Source organism: Tubulanus polymorphus, chromosome 6 (assembly GCF_964204645.1).
Source record: "Tubulanus polymorphus chromosome 6, tnTubPoly1.2, whole genome shotgun sequence".
NCBI classification, from domain to species: Eukaryota; Metazoa; Nemertea; class Palaeonemertea; order Tubulaniformes; family Tubulanidae; genus Tubulanus; species Tubulanus polymorphus.
Window position 1 is genome coordinate 13470319 of NC_134030.1, and position 23516 is coordinate 13493834.

The 23516-nt window shown below is 36.7% G+C and overlaps 1 protein-coding gene across 1 annotated transcript in view; it reads left to right on the forward strand.

The window, feature by feature from the left end:
• Positions 1–23516, forward strand: part of LOC141907757 (TRAF3-interacting protein 1-like) — a 43748-nt gene that overhangs the window by 12163 nt on the left and 8069 nt on the right. The window contains exons 6-9 of the mRNA XM_074797499.1: positions 2104–2193; positions 12646–12778; positions 17342–17467; positions 22887–23110. Of these exons, the coding sequence (XP_074653600.1) occupies positions 2104–2193; positions 12646–12778; positions 17342–17467; positions 22887–23110 (573 nt within the window). The remainder of the gene's footprint in view (positions 1–2103; positions 2194–12645; positions 12779–17341; positions 17468–22886; positions 23111–23516) is intronic.

Below are 23516 nucleotides of genomic sequence, written 5' to 3' on the forward strand. Positions count from 1 at the left end.
CTGAAGTTCTGTTTGTTCACTTCCTGGTTGAGCATAATCTATCATTCAGCACTGCTGATCATGCTGCTAAACTGTTCAAAAAAATGTTCTCATCAAAATCTGTGGTTGATGATTTTAAATGTGGGAGAACAAAGGCAACCTATGGAAACTGCTGTTTCAAGTTTAATTTCATAATAAATGCATTTTTTAAAATTAATTTCTTTAGTAGTTTTAATATTCTATATTCTGATTTTAATCCGAAAATTCGTTACTGGCCATATTGAAAATGTTACTGGCAAAGGTCACATCAAGTCTAGTGGGTCAATGGCAAAATCTAAAAAATTCTGGCAAATTTGAAAAATGTTTCTATCTTGAAAAATTCAATGTTGGCAGGTCTGTGAAAAATCTCTGTATGAACATTTTTATTTTTCAGTTTTAATATCTAATAAAACTTAAACCGCTTTTCTGTAAAATAAATTCTGAATTGAATTGAAGACTGGTTACCTGTCTCTTCAAAGAACCAGGGGGCGGTAGTCTATGGTGGCAATAAACTTAATCGGATGATCGTAGTGGATTGTCATTTGAAGGAAATGCAACTTATTCTTGCTTAATGTCTTTATTATTTTAAAAAGAAAAATCGTGGCTCCTATCTATTTTCGTGTTCGCTTCTCTTCACTTGAAGTCACTCAAGTTAGTCACGTTTTTTCTTTCAGCTGTAAATTTTTCTATGCAAAATCATTTCAACACAATCCCATAAGTAATCTAGCCATTATCAACATGATGATAGATTCCGTTAAGACACTACAATATACAAATAACAACTATCCAAAAGCTTGCACTAACTTGGTCCATGTCTACAATAAAACCATTCCGATTCCCACATTGTGTTACATTTCATGCAACGATGTAAGACAACACCGATCTCTTAGCTCTTTATTAAGTAATCAGTTCAAAGTTCGATTAACTCTACTACAGAAATACAAAACCACCAAGCCAGCTTCCAGTACAACCATGTCAGCAAGCCCATCTTTAGAATTTCTTTCTTGTTAAATATCTTATCTATTTCATCATACTGTATTATTGGTGTGGTGTCAAAATTTTTTTCACAGAACTCCGATAAGGTATTTTACGTGTTTGTATTCACAGCAATTGCGCTAATGCATATTTTGTTCCAAGATTGGTTTTGTGTCCATATCTGTTGTATAGAAAAGCTTTAATCACGAAGCGTGTTGATTAAACCAGGTGAAAATAGCTGGAACAAATCTATAATGACAAACGCGGCGGTCAGCATCAACATCTTGGACACACTGGTCAGCTGACTGAATCGCCGAAGGTAACCTTCAAGTGCCTACCCAGGCCCGGGCCGTGCTTAAACCCCTAAAATTATGCCCTTCAGAGTCAGTATGAAAAATTTTGGGTCAATTTTCATGTATGTATTTTTGGAAAATGAAAAGCAATTCATTCTCAAGTGATTCATCCCGCCACTTAATATTTAGAATCTGTCCTTTATTCAATAGGAAATGTGCCCCTTTTTAACGTGATAAGGTGTTATTTTTCTTGAAATAGAACTTCCCCTCAAAACAGTTTGACCCAGAAACACTTGTCGATTTCACCAATGATTTCGCCTGGAATATTGTCCCCAGACACACGTGCAGCAGTCAATTCCAGGGGCACATGGCTCATGGGGTTTCAGTGATAAAATTCAGGATTTAAGGATCTACTTACGACCGCCGATTTTTTACGGTACTGGTATGTTAGCTTCTGCGGCCCTTCATTGGAAGAGGTTTTCAAGACTTTCAATTTTTAGCCATCCTTTGATCGGTAATATCATATGAATTTTATTTAAATATTCTTCATATAGTAAAAAATATTTCTTCAAAATATGAAGCAGTTTCCCTATCTACCTGTACCCTAGGTATTTTTTGGATATTCACTGTAAACAAATGTATATTTTTTGCCTTTTTTTACTTGAGAAAGATAAAATACATTATAGAATAGAACTTTGAAGACACAAATCAAAAAGATTTTTCACTCTAAGCAACACCCTTGCTCCAAACAAGCTCCAGTTTTTAAGGTAAACCAGACCATGCCCACAGGCAATTTATTTTATCCTTTCTGTTGCAGGCGTAAAATGGCACGTCCACCAAGCGCCAGACCTGCACCTCCAAAACTAAAAAAGCAGAACGAACCGATCTCACAGGACCCAGATGTGAGGTAAGCAATATCAAACAGGTTTTGAAATTAATGTATGTAGATTAATGAGACGAGAAGATACACAATATCCGTGTAAGATGATAACGAGAGAAATCCCACAATAAATTCAGCCAAAAACGAGAAACTTGAGTAGAAGAGAATATATATTTCGGCAACGTTTTGGCTAAAGCCTATTAGCCATCATCAGGCGTACTGGTACACCTGGTACGCCTGATGATGGCTAATAGTCTTAAGCCGAAACGTTGCGCAAATATATATACTCTTCTACTCAAGTTTCTCGTTTTTGGCTGAATTATTGTGGGATTTCTCTCGTTATGTAGATTAAGTTATCTCGCAGTTACCACTTCCTTAAATTTGGCCCTTTTGTGGGAGGAAAGGGAGTTGTAGGTTTTAAAATTGATATCCCAATACAGTGAAATTGGCTTGCAAAGTTTAAAGGATTGTTGGTCATGAGTAATTGTTTTTCTCAACAGCTTTAGCTGTTTGTAAACAAGAATAGTAACATAGTAGCGCCGCCCCCTATTAAAATGTTCAATCTACACTAAGAATTATGGAATCCTTTGAACTTTGCTCCTGATCATTCATTTGATTATCAGTATACATGTATAATATGATCAATGGTGACTCTCCTTTCGTGTGTATCAATTGCTGAAAAAAATAAGAAATACTGATAAGATGTTGTACAATACAGAGAGCCATGATGTCATCAGCTGTATTTCTTTGACTGAGTTGATTTTGGAGTCGGCCGGCATCCACTATGCCTATTTGCAATATTAAAGGGCAAATGCTGTCAAAATTGAACTTTCTGCGATTTATATACCAGAGGAAACTTTAGTATATATATAACGACCTGAGATCTGACTTATCGAAAAAAATATCTCTTATTAGCGGTCAATCAGTCATTTAGTTACCCTTCATTCCATGCGTATAGTTCACATACAACCCGCGGTTGCGCTATTTATGATGTTAACTATGACAATCATTACAAGCCCGTGTAGCTAGAATGCGTAGCCTATGTATAATCAATGAAATACACATCATTTGTTCATCGTATTCACAGACCTACAGCGCTACTCACTTATATACGATTATCACGTCATACAGAACGGTAGCAACACTAATGATAAAGAGTTTATTTATTCAAATCACTCCTAAAACGATAAAATGTCGCATGAAATCTCTAGTGAAATGATTGGAAGCCGAGCATTTTGTCAGAGATGACGTCAGAAACACGCACCTGCTTACATAAACAATAACAGTGAGCACGTGCTGAAATTGCCTATTTAAAAGTCATATTTCTCAGTGATGAGAACATCATGTATCAATTTTATAACATTATTGTTAAATCAGCTATTTGTTTCTTAAACATAAATGAAAATGAATGTATAGATAGTTAATTTTTAGGCCAGCCATAGGCTGAGCCTGTTACTATACAAATGGAACGAATTTAAATGACATGGTTTCCAAAGCAAAGGCTCTTTTACTGTGCAACTGAGCATATATTCATACAAATCATTCATTAAAGCATTATCCATTCTCTAAACTCTACATAGTTGAATTTTGAAAGAGGGCCTCGTTGAAATTTATATGAGCTTTTTCGCGAATATCTGATCACAAAAATACTGGTTTTGAAAAGCAAATCACCAAAGACTCCTCTATGATTAGCTTAGCTGCAGAAATCAGCAGGTGTTCACGTGAACCCGCGGTATTGTCTTCCGTTTTTACTTCCGGGTTTTATTTTAAGATCTAAAATTGTATTTCAAGATTGATTTCTGTGAAAGCTTTAGTTGCTTTGGTTTTTGGGAGGAATATTTTTATTAGCACTACAGAAAATATCATTGACCATTGTGCAAAGTCCGGGAAGAATAGCTTTTTCTCAAATCGGATAGATGACCTTGATATGCTAATTAGCCATGTGCTCAAACTACAAATTCAATCAAATTTTATTCCGCAAAAATATATCAAATCCAATTCAATTTTACTTTATTGAACAAATAAAAACATCAAATCCGATTCAATTCTGTTTTATTGAGCAAATTTCAGAAAGTTCAATTCTATTCCGCATTAAAATCAATAAGACCAAGGGAAAAGATTTATCTGAGGTATTTGTTCCTGCCAGATCCAGTCGCTGTCTGTGCTACTTTTGTATTCTACGATTGTATTGTGTAAATTATTAGGTATTGACTCTTTTACAAATTTAACCCACAGAATGCATCATCATTTGCACTTTTATGAAAAGCTGACAGGCTGGCCAGAGTGCCACTTGGGGCTCTTGTTATTCTTATTTTATCTGAGATTGGATTTAAGAATTTTCATTTCAAATGGTTCATTTCTCATATCAGTAATAAAACTATTTTTAGCTCTTCTAATAATTTCTTCTACTAATTCATCTACATTATATTAACCTGTCCTTAACCAGATCGGGTTCCAGAGCTCAAAATCTTTTCTATAAATCATGAATTGTCCATGATCAATAGTAATTCGATATACTCTGAAAAGTATAATATAAACTAATATTAACTTATTTAATATCAATACAATTACTTAATTCTCTATTCTGTATTAATAAACTGTGTGATTTCTGATTTCTAAATTTTTGACTATCAATTTATATTATATATTCATGTAATTCATCCATTCATGATGAATGAATATTTTCTATACATATATTTATATTTTCTATAATATTACATATTTTCTATTCTAAATCTATAAAATGATGATTTTGGCGAACTTTAGGTTTGCCTATGCAAACGGTCTGATGAAGCAGTTTTCATTGAAAATGAATAGAGTACCGGTGTGTCAACAAGGCACAAACATTGGCTATTGAACCAATAGCATTGATTTTTGGTGTCATGGTTTGGCTTAATGAGTTCTTAAGCCCACAAAAATTTCATAGTGATCGAGTTATTTTTAGGGGACTTATTCTTGAAAAACACGCAAAAACCCAGATTTTTAGCACTAAGTCATGGCACGTTTTTACATATGACAATTTGCATGCCTGGAATTGAAATATATAAAAGTTCAATCCTTCCTGGAAGTGTCGCCGTTTTTAGTTCGACTGATCTCAATGTACTTTTCAACCTACAGGCCTTAAGTCCAGTGGGCTATTGCGTTCACTTTTCGTTGGTCGTCCGTCGTAGCGTCCGTCCGTCCGTCCGTCTGTAGATGGAATCCAGTTATTTTAGGAAGTTTTGAAGACGCTTCAAGGTAATGTCTTGATATTTGGTTCAAATATGTATCTACCCTAGACACATCTTCAGCCCAAAAACTGGCCCTGTCAGATTCAAGATGGCTGACTGGCAGCCATTGTTGTTCGCCAAATTCAGCACTTTTTACACATTTTTTAACTTTTTGAGGGAAATTTTGATGACGCTTACGGTAAATCAATTAACTTGATCTTTCGTATGATTTTTGAATCCCCTAAGGGCCTATCACCTCAAGAAAAATTGGGTCGATCGGACTCAAGATGGCCGTCCTATGACCTTTTTAATACTCAAAAATGTAAATTATGGCCCGAATTCTGAGTCCTGTAGTTTCCTACTGGTTGGCCATTTCTCATTGCAATTTGTGATGGGTATTCTTTGAAAATGGATCTTTTATACCTGAGACAGGTATTTTTGATCAGGCAATTATGACGTAATTGGCGGCCATCTTGGTGTCATCAGCACTCATTCGTAGGTGGAAAAAGGTTTTCCCACATTATATTGATACTTAAGCATATTTTGTTACCACAATCAATGGGGTTCATTTCGATTTAACTAATTTTCCATCATCTGATTGCTCTAGAAATGGAAATTTCTCATCGGCATCGATTTTATCTGCATCTTGACCGTTGTAAGGACATTTCACTTCGATTATCCTGGAAGCATCGTTAACTCCATCAGGTGTTGCACCTAGAATTGGAATGTCCGGTCTAATATAAATCCCACAGGATCGGACGTGAACATTGCAGCACTTCTCAAATTCTTTTATGGCTGTTGATTCAAATTGTTTGCCGTGAATAGTTGCCGCAGTTTCAAAACTCCAGGTTAAAGAAATCAAACTTTTGCTAAGTTTTTGCTTATCATGCCTTTCCGTAATTTTGTAAATTTCCGAATCTTGATGCGGTAATACGCCATTGACGGAGTTCAAACCATGTCGAACATTCACTCTGTTCCCTAGTGTCCATTTCCATAGCTACGGCTTGTTCGCTTGTAACCTAAGATTAGAAAATTAGATTTTGTCATACAAATATTTACTACAATATACCTCATTAAAAAAGTATTTTTTCCTGGAACTTCTAAAAATATGTATATATTTTTAGATGTTCTTTTACCCATTACTCGGTGAAAGGTCTCTCTAAGTAATCGTGGTCATGTAGAGCAGCTCCCATGTCCGCTGAATCGAATAAATATATCATGGGGAGATCTTTCGATGTCTTATTACAGTAGTTCATTACCAAACCACGTACATGATCTGGATATCCAGGTCTCTTTCTAAATTCTAGTGGTCGTGGGTCGTCTAAATTTGCTGCTCTGTTGCAGGGCAAGTCTTCTGCCTTTTTTGGAGTACCGCTACCTAAAATGATAAAAAGTTTTGTAAGATTGAAGGATAATATATCTAGCCTGTTCAGTCAACCATCGTTTACATTGGTGATTAAGGATTATAGAGTATGACATGGCCATCTGACTCCTGAACTAATTCATAACAAAAATGTAAACAAAGGTTTAGTAATTACATACCTTCATGTTACTTTCTGGGACAATGGAAAGACTGCAAAGTTTCTGTGCATGATTTTCCAACCTGAAGTTTTCCATCTTGGGAAAAAGTGGCAATCATCAACAGCACAGTCCTAATGTGTTTACATGTCAAATGCGGACCATTTCCTGCAGGGCATTCACAGTCACTGTTTAAAATCTCACCATTAGATCTCACTTTAAACTTGTAAGAATATGAAACCTAAAAAAAAATGGGAAAACATTTGCTTGATAAGTTTAATACATGGTCTTCATTTTTCATTCAATTTTTGTAGGCTTACAGCCTTTATTTTACACTGAATTAGAAATAATAACTTTTTTCTTCATTGCCGCTCTGACGATTCCAGTGAAAAAGCATATGTTCGCTGTTTTTAAAAAGCTGCAGCATCTATACGGTTTGAATCTAAAAGCTGTCTGGCTTTCTCCATTGCTTTGGAGTCCTTTGACATCTCTTTATCCGTGGCCATTCGAAATTTAAAGTACCCTCTGATGTGATCTTCTGTGATGCTTGGGAGTATTGCCTCGATGTTGTGGGCATAGTTGTCCAAATCCTGTTACATCATCTGGCCATTCTGGTAAAAGTTCTCTGGTGATGCTGTCATTTTGAAAATAACTATTTCTGTCATAAGCCTCTAACCTGAAAAGAACATCAAATATCTTTAGTTTGTAAGCTTCATCTATTAGACTAGATAGTGCTGCCACCACAAATATCAATGCTCCCTTCTAGGATTTACAGGAAATATGTTAATGAACGGTAGCCGGGATGTTTGAAGAAGTGAATAACATGTGTGTCTTAATTACCCGGTAGCCTAGTTGCATTAAAAGTCGAATATGCATCAAAAGCTAATTGAACGATTAAATAGATACGGTTACCTTTCTACTAGATCTGCTTTTCTGCCTGAAGTTTTGGCACCCCTCTTGGATAGTTCAATTTTTAATTCGTTAACTTTCAGGCAATCATACTTGAACGCCATTGTTTTTGCTAATGAATACCGGTTGATACTCGCGCGCCACCTGTCCTCCGACGCGGAGAGCCCCATCGCAAAGTAGCTCATGACATGTTCTATGATTGCGATGAGTTTAAAGCCTATCAGTTTTTGTATATCGCCACCAGGGGGCGTTGAACAATACAATAACTTAGTATTTCTATATTATTTTCGTTTCTATGCATATTTTGCTACCACAATTAATTGGAAAGTTGTAGCCCATGACATGGTCTATGATTGTGGTAAGTTTCAAGGACATAGATTATTCTATATGGTCACTAGGGGGTGTTTGAATAGTAGAATAACTTAGTATTTCCTTATTATATTGGTACCTAGGCATATTTTGTTACCATGATCAATTTCAAAGTTGTAGCTCATGACATGTTCTATGATGATGGTGAGTGTCAATGTCATTGGGCTTCGCATATGGTCACCAGGGGGTGTTGAATAGTAGAAAAACTTAGTATTTCCATATCATATTGGTACCTAGGCATATTTTGTTATCAGAATCAATTACAAATTTGTAGCTGCTGACATGTGCTATGATTGTGGTGAGTTTCAAGGTCATTAGATTTTTTCAAGGTCATTGGATGGGGCATTGAATATTGAAATTGTTAGATTGTTGAGCATCTGAAACCATTTCCCAAGTGGGCATGGTGTCCCTGGACCCCTAGTTTCATATTGTGAAAATATTTTTTTGAAAATATAAAATAGTTTCCCTGCCGCCCCTACCTGTACCCTACAAAATTTTGGATGTCGACCATAAACAAATGTTTATCTTTGGTCTTATTTGACTACAAAATAATTCTTTAAGAAAGATGAAATACAATATAGATTTCTAGAACTTTGAAGTCACGAATTAAAAAGATTTTTCAAGCAATGCCCTTACTCCATACAACCTCTTGCTTTCAAGGTAAACCACACTTTGCCCATGGACAATTTATTTTGACATTTTGTGGATGGATGTATTCTGACTAGTGACATTGCGGTCAATCTAATACTGCTTCGCTAGTACATTTGTATATACGCGCGTCAGCAGTCAGCCGCGTGTGTGAATATAGGTTACAGTATATGGCTGTGTGTGTTGGTAATCACCTGAGCAAGTGTATATAGCACAGTTACTCGGCAATGATAGTATACACATTACTCTCACACATCCGCAGGGGCATATTTTGTCAGCCTCATACATCTGCTTCCAAATTAATTTATATTTAGTATAATATTTTTTACAATATATGCACTCAATGATTTAATGGTGAGCCACAGGGCCATTGGACCTTTATTTTCATCTTTTCCTTGATATCAAATGAAATTTATCTTAAAACCTGATCTTAAATCTTCAATATCTTCACTTAATATTCTATAAAATCTGTCTAGTATTAAAATGTTCTAAATTTATGTTTTACTTTGGCCTTGCTAAAAGCTTAAATTGTTTTTGTTTTGCAATTGTTTGTTGTTTCCATTCATTTACTTAACAAAATCTTTACTGAAATTGTACTAACAATTATTCAATTTAATCAACACACGTCATTTGCTGAAAATAAGTTTAATACGGGATATCGACAAATTCAAGTTCTGGAATTTCTCGTTTGATGGCGCTAGTCAGAACGGGAAATTGGAACCTAAATTCATTTGCAATAAAAATGAACTAACTTCAAGTTTTTAGTTAGCGATATTTTACTGACTATACATCGTCACGCATAATCCTTTAAGTATGATATCCTGACAATGTGTTGAATTTGATGAAAGCTCACTTATAATGCTGAATATCTCAAAAAATGTAAAAAAAATTACCAAAAAATCACAAATTTAGCGATGACGCTAGAAGCAGCTAACGGAAGTAAAGACTGGTGCCGGGTGACATCATTCTGTCGTTAAGTTCAAGACTCTAAGGGAATTTGTTGCAGGCTACACTGATAAATGAGAAATAATATTATGAAATGAAATTAATTTTAGAAGGACTACACTCATAGATTCATAAAAAAAATATGAAAAGTACCAGGACTCGAACCAACAATCGAAATCGTGCCGTCAAGTGCTGCCTTCATGTGATACCTGGCAACCAGTCTGGCAAAATGTTTTTTGATAATTTTAGGACATTTATAGTGATTTTTAACCTTTTCAGTGAGGTTTCCTCGTATCCAACGTAGCGGTAGGATATCATATTTAAAGGATTACGCGTGATGATGTATATACTAAGTTAAATATCACTCATTGAAAACATGAAGCAATATTACATGTTATATTGACTGACATTACAGTAATCAAAATGTGTCATGACCAGGAAAATTGTTAGAAAAAGATCAAAGCATACTGAAATTAAGAACCTACTGTTCTATCATGTGTGAATGGACAACTGTCTGAGACTTTTGACTAACTTAGACAAAAACTAAACCATTTTCTGATTTCATATTCATCCAATCATTGGACTTGGACTAAAATAAAATATCAATCAAGCGAGAGATTTTAATTGCAAATGAACTAGAACATAGCGGATTTAGGTTCCAATTTCCGGTTCTAACAAGCGCCATCAAACGAGTAATTCAAGAATTTGAATTTGTCGATATCCCGTATCACGCACATATAAACACTAATCGCCATACTTCGCAATTCATGATTAAATCAACACAAGCCTTTCACTTGAGAAATATATAGATACCTTTATTTACGCAATAGTGTGAATAAGTAACATCACCAATTTATAAAATAAAGGACACAGGGTATTAGTCACAGGGCACGACTGGATTTTGGCTTTCATACCCTACCATGCAGGGGCGGTTCTAGGATTTTTCAAAGGGGGGTGGCTGGCAAAACGTAATATAGAGACTGGGACTAGCGAGCCGTTCGGCGGCGAAGTCCGAGCAAGTAAAGGTCGCGAGACGGGGGGAGCTCGAGCCTTTAAGATTTTGAAAAATCCTTGGGAAAATGGTGCAATTTGACAGCATTTGCGCGATGGTTTCAGCGAAAAAATTATAACATCTTGCTGAGCCGTGGCCAGGATTAGGTGTTGATGATTTTAATGAGATGATTGGGGGAAGCTTAGCAGGTCATTTTTAGCCCACTTGGGACTTGAGTACCAGCGGGCTATTGCGTTCACTTTTCGTCCGCCGTCCGTCCGTAGATGGAAGTTTTGAAGACTATTCCAGGTAATGTCTTGATATTTGGGTTACACATGTATCTACCCTAGACACATCTTCAGCCCAAAAACTGGCCCTGTCAGAATCAAGATGGCCGACTGGCAGCCATTGTTGTTCGCCAAAATCAGTACTTTTTGCTCATTTTTGAACTTTTTGAGGGAAATTTTGAAGACGCTTTGATCAATTACCTTGATCGTTCGCATATATTTTAATCCCCCAAAGGGCCATGAGCATAAGAAAAATTGGGTCGATCGGACTCAAGATGGCCGTCCTATGACCTTTTTAGTGCCCAAAAATGTCAACTTTGGCCCGAGTTCTGAGTCCTGGAGCTTCCTACTTGTTTGCCATTTCTCATTGCAATTTGTGATGGGTAGTCTTTGGAAAGGGATGTTTTATACCCATTTTTCAGGCCAATGGCGCAATTGGTGGCCATCTTGGTGTCATCACTACTCATCCTTAGGTGGGAAAAAGTTTTTCCATATTGTATTGATACCTAAGCATAATTTGTTACCACAATCAATTAGAAAGTTGTAGCCCATAACGTGTTCTATGATTTTGGTGAGTTTGAAGGTCATTGGTTTTTGTATATGGCCAACAGGGGGCGTTGAATAATATAATAACATAGTATTTCTATATTATATTTGTACCTATGCATATTTTGTTACCACAATCAATTGCAAAGTTGTAGCTCGTGACATCGTCTATGATTGTGGTGAGTTTTAAGGACATTAGTTATTCTAATGGTCTCCAGAGGGCGTTGAATAGTAGAATAATTTAGTTTTTCCTTATTAGATTGGTACCTAGGCATATGTTGTTACCATGATCAGTTGCAAAGTTGTAGTTCATGACAGTTCTATGATTGTGGTGAGTTTCAAGGTCATGGGGTTTTGCATATGGTCACCAGGGGGCATTGAATAGTAGAATAACTTAGTATTTCCATATTAAATTGGTAAAGAGGCATATTTTGTTATCACAATTAACTAAAAAATCATAGCTGCTGACATGTTCTATGATTGTGGTCAGTTTCAAGGTCATTGGTTTTTGTATATGGTCATCATGGCATTGAATATTGAAATTGTTAGATTGTTGAGCATTTGAAACCAGTGGGCATGGTGTCCTTGGACCCCTAGTTCAAACATTTGTCGTCATAATTTATAATTCGTCATGGTACTGGTTTTGGAATTTGTTTGACACAGATTGGGAAAAAGTCAAATAGTTTTGATTGGGAAAATGACCATTTATCGGATACATACGGCCTAGCGGAATGGCTGGAGATACACTACCTTATATCTACGAGCAATCATCTCGACGATTGCTCGTAGCATACGGCGTCAGACAACAGGGGTATAATACAAAGTCGCAACACTACTGTTAGTTCTGATTCTGAGGCAGCTAACATTCTTATTTCATCTTCTTAGAGGTAGGCTTTTTACACGAAAAAAGGCAATTGAGGGGGTGGCTAGCTTTGAATCCCTGCTGAGGAAGAATGAGTCTGGATTTGAACTGTTTTGAATCCCTGTTGATGGAGTATACGTCTTGTGGGTATTAACCATGTTCCACTATAAACCAGTATTGATGTCTTTTTTATAGGATTAGTAGTGGTAAACGTGTGACTAATGTGATCGTTGATTCAACTCGGTCTGATGAAGAGGCGGATGATGACGATGATAATTTCATTGTTCAAGATGGTGGAACATCACTAGAACCCGAACCCGAACCACTTGTAAGTCACTTTTCTTACCTATGCCCCATAATAGAACATAACCATGCCATGTGCTCAAACTGCAAATTCAATCAAATTCTATTGTGCAAAAAAAATCAAATCCAATTCAATTTTACTTTACTGAACAAGGTTAAACAGCAAATCCAATTCAATTTTGTTTTTTGGAGCAAATTTCAGAAAATTCGATTCAGCATTCAAATCTCGAGACCAAGGGAAAAGATTTATCTTAGGTATTTGTTCCTGCCAGCTCCAGTCGCTGTCTGTGCTACTTATGAAAGCAAGATTGAATTGTGTAAATTATTAGCCTGGGATTGACTAGTCTATCGAGTTTGGGGTGTATTTGGACAAATTTGACCCACAGAATACATCATTTGCCATTTTATGAAAAGTTGACAGGCTGGCCATAGTGCCCCTTTGGGCTCTTGTTTAAATATTTCCCAAATTATTAGAAAATGTCGGTAGTTAGACCGTGAGAAAGTGTTATCGTTGAATGGGCGAATCACAGCCGCAGAGTGCATCTGTGATAAGGCGGAAATAGTTCCATGTGTGGGCAAAATTTTAAATGATTAGACAGTCGGAGGTGGTTCATCAACTATTTGGTTTACCTTTGTCAGCAGTATGAGATTGGCATTGAGCCAATTCATGTAAAATCGTCGTACGCTGAGCATTTTTTCATTGGTTCTCAGGTTAAACGACATATCATCGATGCGATTGAAGACATGACGAACCTCCGTCGATGACATGGTCAACTTTGTTTAAATTCGACGATAAACCGCTTTTGGCGGGAAAATTTTCGCTCTTATGTATAAAATTGCAATGACCTTGATTGGGGGGAGGGCGTCATCTCTATGAGCGAATGTGATTGGCTGTTTTTGGCGCTACTAAAATAATTATGGGAAAGCCATTATTGGCGAACGTTTCATTGGACTAAGCGCCGTATATGTGCGAATTTTAAATGCTCATTGCTGGTGAGAATATAATTATTTCACATATCGCCATAGGTATTGTTTCATTTTAATACCCGGTGATTGTGTTGATTGAGATTGAAGTGAAGCGAACGTTCACTACACAAGGCCTCCACTTGCGCAAGAGTGCTAAACATTAGACTGTTGCACACACAAACCCACGCTCATACAGACTACTATATGGTGATGCTGTAACGCTGCTTGGCGCGTGCACGTTTGGTATGATAACAGGCTGAATAATCGTTGTAGCCGAAGATGAGCGCTGTGTTTTCTGTTTGATCGAATTTGTAATAAATTGTAATTTCTTGTGACCTGAAAAAACTAAGCAGCAAACTATAGTTATAGGTTGAGGTCTGAATATTGTAGTGGTAAATTCCAGGATTTAAAACGATCTAATACTATGTTCCGGTGTTTGAGCTTCCGCGGCCATACATTGGAAGAGGTTTCATTTCCAAGACTCAATATTCAGCCACCCTCTGTGACATCATATGAATTTTATTTGAATATTTTTTCGTATTGTGAAAAATATATATTTGAAAATATAAAATAGTTTCCCTGCCGCGCCTGCCTGTACCCTACGAAATTTTGGACGAAGACCATGAACAAATGTTTATCTTTGGTCTCATTTGACTACAAAATAATACTGTAAGAAAGATAAAATACAATATAAACTTATAGAACTTTGAAGTCACGAAGTAATAAGATTTTTCAAGCAATGCCCTTACTCCAAACAACCTCTAGCTTTCAAGGTAAACCACACTTTGCCACTGGGCAATTTATTGAAAATAAGCTTGAAGATTGGGTCTGGCGAGATGCCCACCCCTATTGTAAAAAAAAGGTCATTAATGATGAAATATGGCTGCCATTGGGGTGGCCATCTTGAATTTCTTGTTTGCAGGACCAAGCCCGCAATTCTTATGGATTTCTGCAAAATTTGGTATGAGGATCAGGGTAGGTAAGCTGTCCATGCCTATTGTATAAGGAGGTCATCGGCTTTCAAATATGGCCACCAGGTCAGCCATCTTGAATTTTTAGGATTAAACGGTCTGCAATTATTGACGCATCTTCATGATACTAGGTGTAAGAATTTTGGTAGCTGAAGTGTATACCCCTTATTGAAAATTGAGTTCAAGTATGGCAACCAAGGTTGCCATCCATCTTGGAATTTTTTTTTTTCAGCACAATGCCTACACTAATTCTTAATGCATTTTTTCATGTAGTGTGATCTTTGGGGCAGCTAAAATCGGCTTGTCTTTACATGAAAGGATATATTAACAGAAAATGAACATTATCGCCACTTAGTCTATACCATCTGAACTATTTTAAAACTTGTTACATTGTTACAATGTAAATCTTTCTGTAAAACTTTGAATACTGGATCATTCTTCCTCTACTGCGTCATGAAGGTATAAGGCCTGTGGGCCTCTTGTTCTTTGAGTAAACTTTGCCATGTGTGCTCTGCCTATGTCTGTATTTCTATATTTCTGAACATCATGCAATCTAAGTCATACGGTGGAACCTTGTTCTAACGAACCGCTGGGGGAAAAATAAAAAGGTTGTTATATCCGATAGATCGTTAGATCCGATTCACATTGATGTATGAAAAGACAACACCCCTTGGTGCAATGAAACACAACCCAACTGGTTTCATTGGAGTAGGCCCACTATTTTAGTATACATACTGTCAGCTAAAAAATTGCTAATCGACAACTGAAAACTATGGAATAGAATATAAATTTAAACCAAATTCAGATTTGGTCTCTGTTAACTTTGAGTGGCAAATACATGTCTTGGACACATGAGTCCCTCCCAGGGGATGCGATGGAACGAGATCAAGGAAATGAATGTAACACAGCTAGGCCTATGCCAGTTAAAACGTCAGAACAATTTTAGAACTTCACAGCATTTAGTCCCTTTTTGGTTTACCTTTGTCAGCGATATGAAGTTGGCATTGAGCCAATTCATGTGAAATCACGGTACGTTTTTTTATGAAAGCATTTGTTTCATTGGTTCTTGGCTTAAACGACGTATAATCGATGCGATTGAAGACATGGCGAACCTCCGTCGATGACATGGTCAACATTGTTAAAATTCTACGAAAAACTGTTTTTGGCGGGAAAATTCTTAGCTCTCGCGTATAAAATTGCAATGACCTCGATTGGGAGGCGTTGTCTCTACGAGAGAATGTGATTGGCTGTTTTTGGGATATACGGGGAATCCCGGCACTACTAAAATAATTATAGGAAAGCCATAGAATGGCGAACGTTTCATTGGACTAGGTGCCGTATACATGCAAATTTCAAATGCTCATTGCTGGTGAGAATGTAATTATTATCCGCCATAATGTATTGTTTCATTTTAATACCCGGTGATTGTTTTGATTGACATTGAAGTGTAAGCAAACGTTCACTACACGAGGCCTCCACGTGCGCGCAGAGTGCTATAGACTGTTGCACACAAACACACGCTCGTACATTATACACTACTATAGTGATACTGTAACGCTGCTTGCTGGCGCGTTTGACATTTCATCAACAGAAGAACGCTGTGTTTTCTGTTTGATAGAATTTGTAGTAACTTGTAATTTCTTGTGACTTGAAAATATTAAGCAGCAAACTATAGGTATAGGTCGAGGTCTGAATATTGTAGTGGTAAATTCCAGGATTTAAAACGATCTAATACGCCGATTTCTTACTGCACTGGTATTTTAGCTTCCGCGGCCATACATTCAGCCACCCTCTGATATGTGACATCATATGAATTTTATTTGAATATTTTTTATATTATGAAAAATATTTCTTTGAAAATATAATTTAGTTTCCATGCCGCGCCTACCTGTACCCTACGAAATTTTGGATGTGGACCTAAACAAATGTATATCTTTAGTCTTATTTGACTACAAAATAATCCTTTAAGAAAGACAAAATACAATATTTAAACTTGTAGAACTTTGAAGTCACGAATTAAAAAGATTTTTCAAGCAATGCCCTTACCCCAAACAACCTCTAGCTTTCGAGGTAAACCACACTTTTCCCATGGGCAATTTATTCAATTTCTCTGATGGTCTCAATCGTTGTGCGAAGTACGTTTTCATTGCACGTGTGCATATCACTGTAAACAGGCTGAAACAAAGACCAACTACCGTACTACAAATTGTAGCTGCCAGCAACACATCGGTAATCTGTATCACTAATCTCAGATAGATAAACCAACACAGTCTTTCAGTTTGAAACTGACAATAAATAAACAAGTGTGATTGATTGTGACTTAGCGATGGTTAGAACCAATGAAAATATGTAATAGGACTCCAAAACAATGGTCGTTATAACCGAAATTTCGTTAGAAAAGGGGTCGTTGTTTCTGATGAAATTTAACTGTAAATGAGAAGGATTTGGCCGGGGATTTTTTATTTCGTACATAACAGGTGATGGTCTGTTAGTTCTGAGGTCGTTAGTACGAGGTTGCACTGTATAAGGTCAAGAAATGATCTTCACCTATTTTCATATCTAGCCATTCGAAGCTACTGCGTCAAGCTTCGTGGGTCTCATTTCAATCTACCGGTATGTTAAGTTCAAATGGAATGTCATTTCTACTTCAGGCGATGAGACAAGATGAAGATGAAGTGGACTCTGGTGAGCATGGAGGATTAGTAAAAAAGATTCTCGTCACAAAAAAAGAACTTGAAGAGGGTAGTCAGCAATCGGGAACAAAGAAAACTGGAGTGGTAAGTTTCAAAATATGTATATTGATATTAAGATGTTGCAGAAACAAATTGATCTCATTTTGGTAAGGTATTTTGTGAAAATGTGAACATGTGAGTTAAGGCCATTTCTAATAGATCACGTTCATATCACAGGGTTCGTCGCGGGCAGTAAAAGCAGTAAAAAGCGGTAAAAATTGAAAAATAAAAATATGGCCATAAAAATCAGTTATTATAAACTTAAAGCAGTAAAAATGTATCAGGGGCAGTTTTTTTCTGAAAAGGCAACATTTTCTCGGAGTGTTGTTTTGATAATAGTGAAAACAACACAATTGACATGTTTGAATAAAATCAGCGACGTTCTTTTACCGATCCGACCGGCGTAGCGTTTCATCTATCATTGTCACACTTGTTCCGCGACCCATAATGTGGTGCCGCTTACTTTCTCAGTTTTCATTTTACTGTTGGCGTTTCGGATCCGGGTTTTCGTTTTCACTGTGTCTTCGTTGAAATTGCAAATGGCAGTGGTTTGCGAATTTCTTATAAAATGGGGAAATCATCATTCAAAGATAGCTGGCTTTATCACCCGGACTACAGATTTTGGGTCGAGCAGGTGCCAAACAACGTATAAAAGTTTCGGTGTAAAATCAGAATGAAGAATTTGGAAATTACGGCGAATGGAGTAGGCGCAGTGAAAATCCACATGACTACGAAACAGCATCGATCAGTCTGGTTTTGCCATAGTCGTCGATAAATCCCTAAAACTCGATGATGCACTTCTCCGTCCCGGCGTTTCCCGTAATTCTACTCCTAGACCGAGGTACTTATCTATGGATTGCTTTCTACAAACTTGGGCACACAAACTTGTTGTAAGAATCATCTAGATAAAGATTTGGGCCTATTATGAAAAATTTAGCTAAATTGTTAATTTAATGACATCTTTTGAATAAATTCAATCCAAATTCAATCAAATTTTATTGAATCTAAAATCAAATATATTTCATCGCTTTCTGAAAAGCAACCTTTTTCAATTGATTATTTTACTATTTAGTTAATTCTTGTTTGTTTTGTTTTTTTGTTTACCTTTGTCAGCAGTATGAGGTTGGCATTGAGACAATTCATGTAAAATCGTGGTACGTTTTTTTATGTGGGCATCTTTTTCATTGGTTCTCGGGTTAAACGACGTATAATCGATGCGATTGAAGACATGACGAACCTCCGTTGATGACATGGTCAACTCTGTTTAAATTCAACGAAAAACAGTTTTTGGCGGGAAAATTCTTAGCTCTTGCGTATAAAATTGCAATGACCTCGATTGGGGGCGTCGTCTCTACGAGCGGATGTGATTGGCTGTTTTTGGGATATACGGGGAATTCCCGCCCTACTAAAATAATTATGGGGAAGCCATTTATGGCGAACTTTTCATTGGATTAAGTGCGAATTTTAAATGCTCATTGCTGGTGAGAATATGTTTATTTCACATATCGCTATAGGTATTGTTTCGTTTTAATACCCGATGATGTTGCACACACAAACACACGCTCATCCAGACTACTTTATGGAGATGCTGTAACGCTGCTTGGCGCGTGCACATTTGGTATGATAACAGGCTGAATAATCGTCGTAGCAGAAGATGAGCGCTGTGTTTTCTGTTTGATAGAATTAGTAATAAATTGTAATTTCTTGTGACCTGAAAATACTAAGCACCAAACTATAGGTATAGGTCGAGGTCTGAATATTGTAGCGGTAAATTCCAGGAGTTAAAACGATCTAATACTACGCCCTGGTGTTTTAGCTTCCGCGGCCATACATTGGAAGAGGTTACGTTTCCAAGACTCAATATTCAGCCACCCTCTGATATGTGACATCATATGAATTTTATTTGAATAGTTTTTCATATTATGAAAAATATTTCTTTGAAAATATAAAATAGTTTCCATGCCGCACCTACCTGTACCCTACGAAATTTTTGATGTGGACCGTAAACAAATGTATATCTTTGGTCTTATTTGACTACAAAATAATCCTTTAAGAAAGATAAAATACAATATTTAAACTTTTGGAACTTTGAAGTCACGAATTAAAATGATTTTTCAAGCAATGCCCTTACCCCAAACAACCTCTATAGCTTTCAAGGTAAACCACGCTTTGCCCATGGGCAATTTATTTTAGTGTCGCTGTCATTTCTGCTGGTGAAAGAACGAATGCTAGCTCAGTACTCGAACAATAAGTTACTTAAGAAATTGTACTCCAATCAGAAATTCTGTGTTTTATTTTTTTATAGTTTTGAATTTACATTTAGTAATATACGTCCGATACTAATGTGGCAAATTTTGAGAATTTTGATAAAAAGTCCTTGTTATATTGAATTTAAGAGTTCTTCATTCTTGGTAAGTTCCTGGCTGAAGTGATAATGCATCCATCTGGCAGTAAATAGGGCCTTCAGACTAGCAGTAAATGGCAGTATTTTTGAGGCAGCAGTAACACAATGAAACCTGATATCAATATGCTCAATTCAAATCCACATTTGGTACATAGTCTGAGTATTTTTAGGAACAACTGTGTTCAACCCTATAGAATGGTTCTGAGAGTAACTTTCTGTTAGCTCTTAACCCTGACAATACCACTACCGTATGGCATACGGTACAAATTGACAAGCTAGCATACCCGTACCGTATGTGATTTGGTATCACTTAACCCTTCTTCTAGAAGGGTATATCTATCAGTATCAGCTGTGCTGCCATCTGCATGAAATCAAAGATGGCAACAGCCATGAAAAAAACAATTTGGCTGGATGAAACGGTTCAGCAGCTCGTATATGATGCTGACAGTGATGCTGGTGACTTGGAATTAGGTTGTGAACAAATTGAGAGTGACAACGAATACGACAGCAGCAGTTCAGATGATGTGACTTAGTCAGAAAGAAGGTTTATAGTGCCAGCAATGATTTTGATGATGAAAATCAAATCAGTGAAAATTTTTTTAGACCCTGTTGCTACGGTTGTCATGGCAACGGACACCAATAACAATAATGAAGTACCAGAAACTTTCCATCTTCAAGGTCACATATATTCAAATAATTTGTCTTATTTGTAAGCCCAATGGTTATCAACACCATGGTATACAATGTATCAGTGTCAAATACCTAGGTAAAAATTTTCTGAGGCCTGAAATCATACCCCAATGAAACCCCTTACATCCGGCCTTCCGACATATCGGTGGAGAAGTTGGTAAATGAGTGGAAAAATAAATTTTTCTGGTTGTTCTATTGCTTTGAAATTTTTACTACATAAAGTAAGGATATATGGCATACAATTTCAGTTGGAATTGAATAGATCAGTGCATTTTTCTGGGAGACAGAGCAGTTTATCTGAAACTTTTTCGTGAATTTTTTTCATGGCGGCCATCTTGGAGTATGTGACCTTGACCTCAAGTTCACTTATATCCAAATTATTTATGTCTAAATTGTTGGCCCAAAAGTTATCAACAACATGCTATATACATTTTCTGTGTCAGATACCTTGGTAACTATCCTATGAAGTTTCAAATATAACCCTATAAACCCCTAAATTCCCTCCGGTACAGCAGTGGAGACACTATGTGGTATTGAAAGGGTTAATGGCACAAATTGTAACCACTGAATTTACAAAGCTGATATTTTGTCATATTTTGGCATTTGTATATGTGTGCCTCACGTGTGGCCTAGTGTAAGTTTTAAAAGAAACTGCAAATGATTTTAGCAACTGCATGCCGTTGTGGTAAATCTCTAAAATAGGGAGTACCTATAATGAAATCTTTGTAATTATGAATGCTTGATACATTTAATTTTGATACTGGTTCGAACATACAGCATCATATAAATTTAGGAAGTCCATATAAAGCATTTCGTTTGTTGTGTTAAGCTACTCTGTTGGTGTTGTGTGTGAGAGTAAAAATGAATCCAAGGGTGGCTTGTATCACAAGCATTCAGCTTTTTGGTTCACATTAGCGAGCCTTTGTCAATGGTCTGGCCGATCGATAAACATTCGTATGCTTAATACACTACGCTCAAAGCTATTTTTAGCACACTCAAACTAAATTTCAGTAGACTGTAATTTCACTACTAATGGGCGAATTGAACGGATTAAGCAAAAATATATTTTCTAATTGGTTTTTCTTTGTGGTGCGCAAAGTTGAAAGCCGTTGGTGTCATATTTTTTGAGAAATTAACCACACCTCCCTGGTGACGATTGTGGCATGAGAGATTAACATCCTTTTGAAAATTTATGTTATGGGCCATCAAGTATGGCTACCAGGGCAGTCATCTTGAATTTTTAGTTTGCACAATACAGCCTATAATTCTTGCTTGATTTTCACAAAATTTAATGACTGAGTTGTGGCTGGTAAGATGTGCAATCCTAATTTATATTGAGGTAATCGGCCTTCAAATATGGCTGCCAACGCAGATATCTCTAATTTTCTTGTTAACACAATACAGCCTACAATTCTTGAATGATTTTTTATGAAACTCAGTGTGAGGATTGGGGCAGGTTAGATGTCCACCTACCAAAATAGAGGTTATTGGTCATCAAATATGGCCGCCAATGAAATATGAATTTCTTGTTAGCGTGATACAGCCTATAATTCTTGATAGGTTTTCATGAAATTTAATGAGTTTGTTTAGGTCGTGAGATGTGTGCCCCTATTGAAAATAGAAGTCATTGCTTTAGATATGGCTGCCTGGGATTTTGAATTATCTTGTTAGCATGATAGAGCCTACAATTCTTGATGAATTTACATGAAACATGTTTTGAGGAATGGGCGGGTAAGATGTACACCACTATTGTAAATAGAGGTCATCAGAGGCCATCAAATATGGCCACCAGGGAAGCCATCTTGAAAATCGTGTTAGTAAGATACAGCCTTGAATAACTGATGGATATCCATAAAATTTGATGTAAAAGTTAAGACTCTTAAGGTTTATCTATGTTCGATTTCAACGAAGTGGAAGATAGTGTATTTTGAGGGGAAGGGGTATTTTAGTTGGCAAGGCGTAATTTGAGTTTAATTTTCTTATGCAAACTCTTGCACTAAAGTCACACCATACAAGGGCTTAGGTTGTGACAAATAACTTTCCATAGTAAGTTTCTATCTCTTATGGTATTCTCAAAATAATGATTTCATGCTTAATCATGGTGCTTCATTATTGCAGTGAAACAATAAATAGTTAAAACTATATAAGGGAATCAATACAATTTAGGCAAAAGCAGTTAACGGTTAACGTGGCGCCACGTTCAATCACGTTCTAGTATTGGTGGGTTTCAAGGCCTGATAGTGTATTTGTAAGCCAGGGGTCATTGAATATAGATTCCGTAGGACTAAAATTGCATTACAACTCATTTTTAGACCAATTGCCCAAAATATTGGGAACATTTATTTGTGAATATGTCGTATTGAATTCTAGGAGAAACCACTGGTATCGGATGCTGCCCGACGCAAAGAACGGGAGATGGTTCAACGTGAAATTGATAAACTGCGAGTAAGCATTCAAACACTGACACGTAGTGCAAACCCACTTGGTAAAATCATGGACTATGTTCAAGAGGACCTTGACTCAATGCAGAAAGAACTGCAGAAATGGAAAATGGAGAATAAAGACCATCTTTTAGCTTTAAAGCAAGAACAAAGGTATGTTTATCTGTACATCAGCAATGTGGGGCTGTAGATTTTGACCCATAAGATGTATAGGTCATCCAAGATGGCTACCACATTCATTTTGATGAGTAATATAGCCAATTTGAGCTTGTTCCCATTCTACGGTCTACAGTTTCAGACAAGTTTTCTTGTTACTTGATCTTTGGTTTTATGATGGAAGGAGGATGAGTGCTATTGGTTTTGAAATGTATAGTTCACCCCAGATGGCCACCACAGCGATTTAGCCCACTTGGGACTTCAGTCCCAAGGGGGCTATTGCGTTCAATTTTCGTCCGTCTTCGTCAGACAGGTATTTTTGATCAGCCATTTATGGCGCAATTGGCGGCTATCTTGAATTTCCTTATTAGATTGGTACCTAGGCATATTTTGTTACCATGAT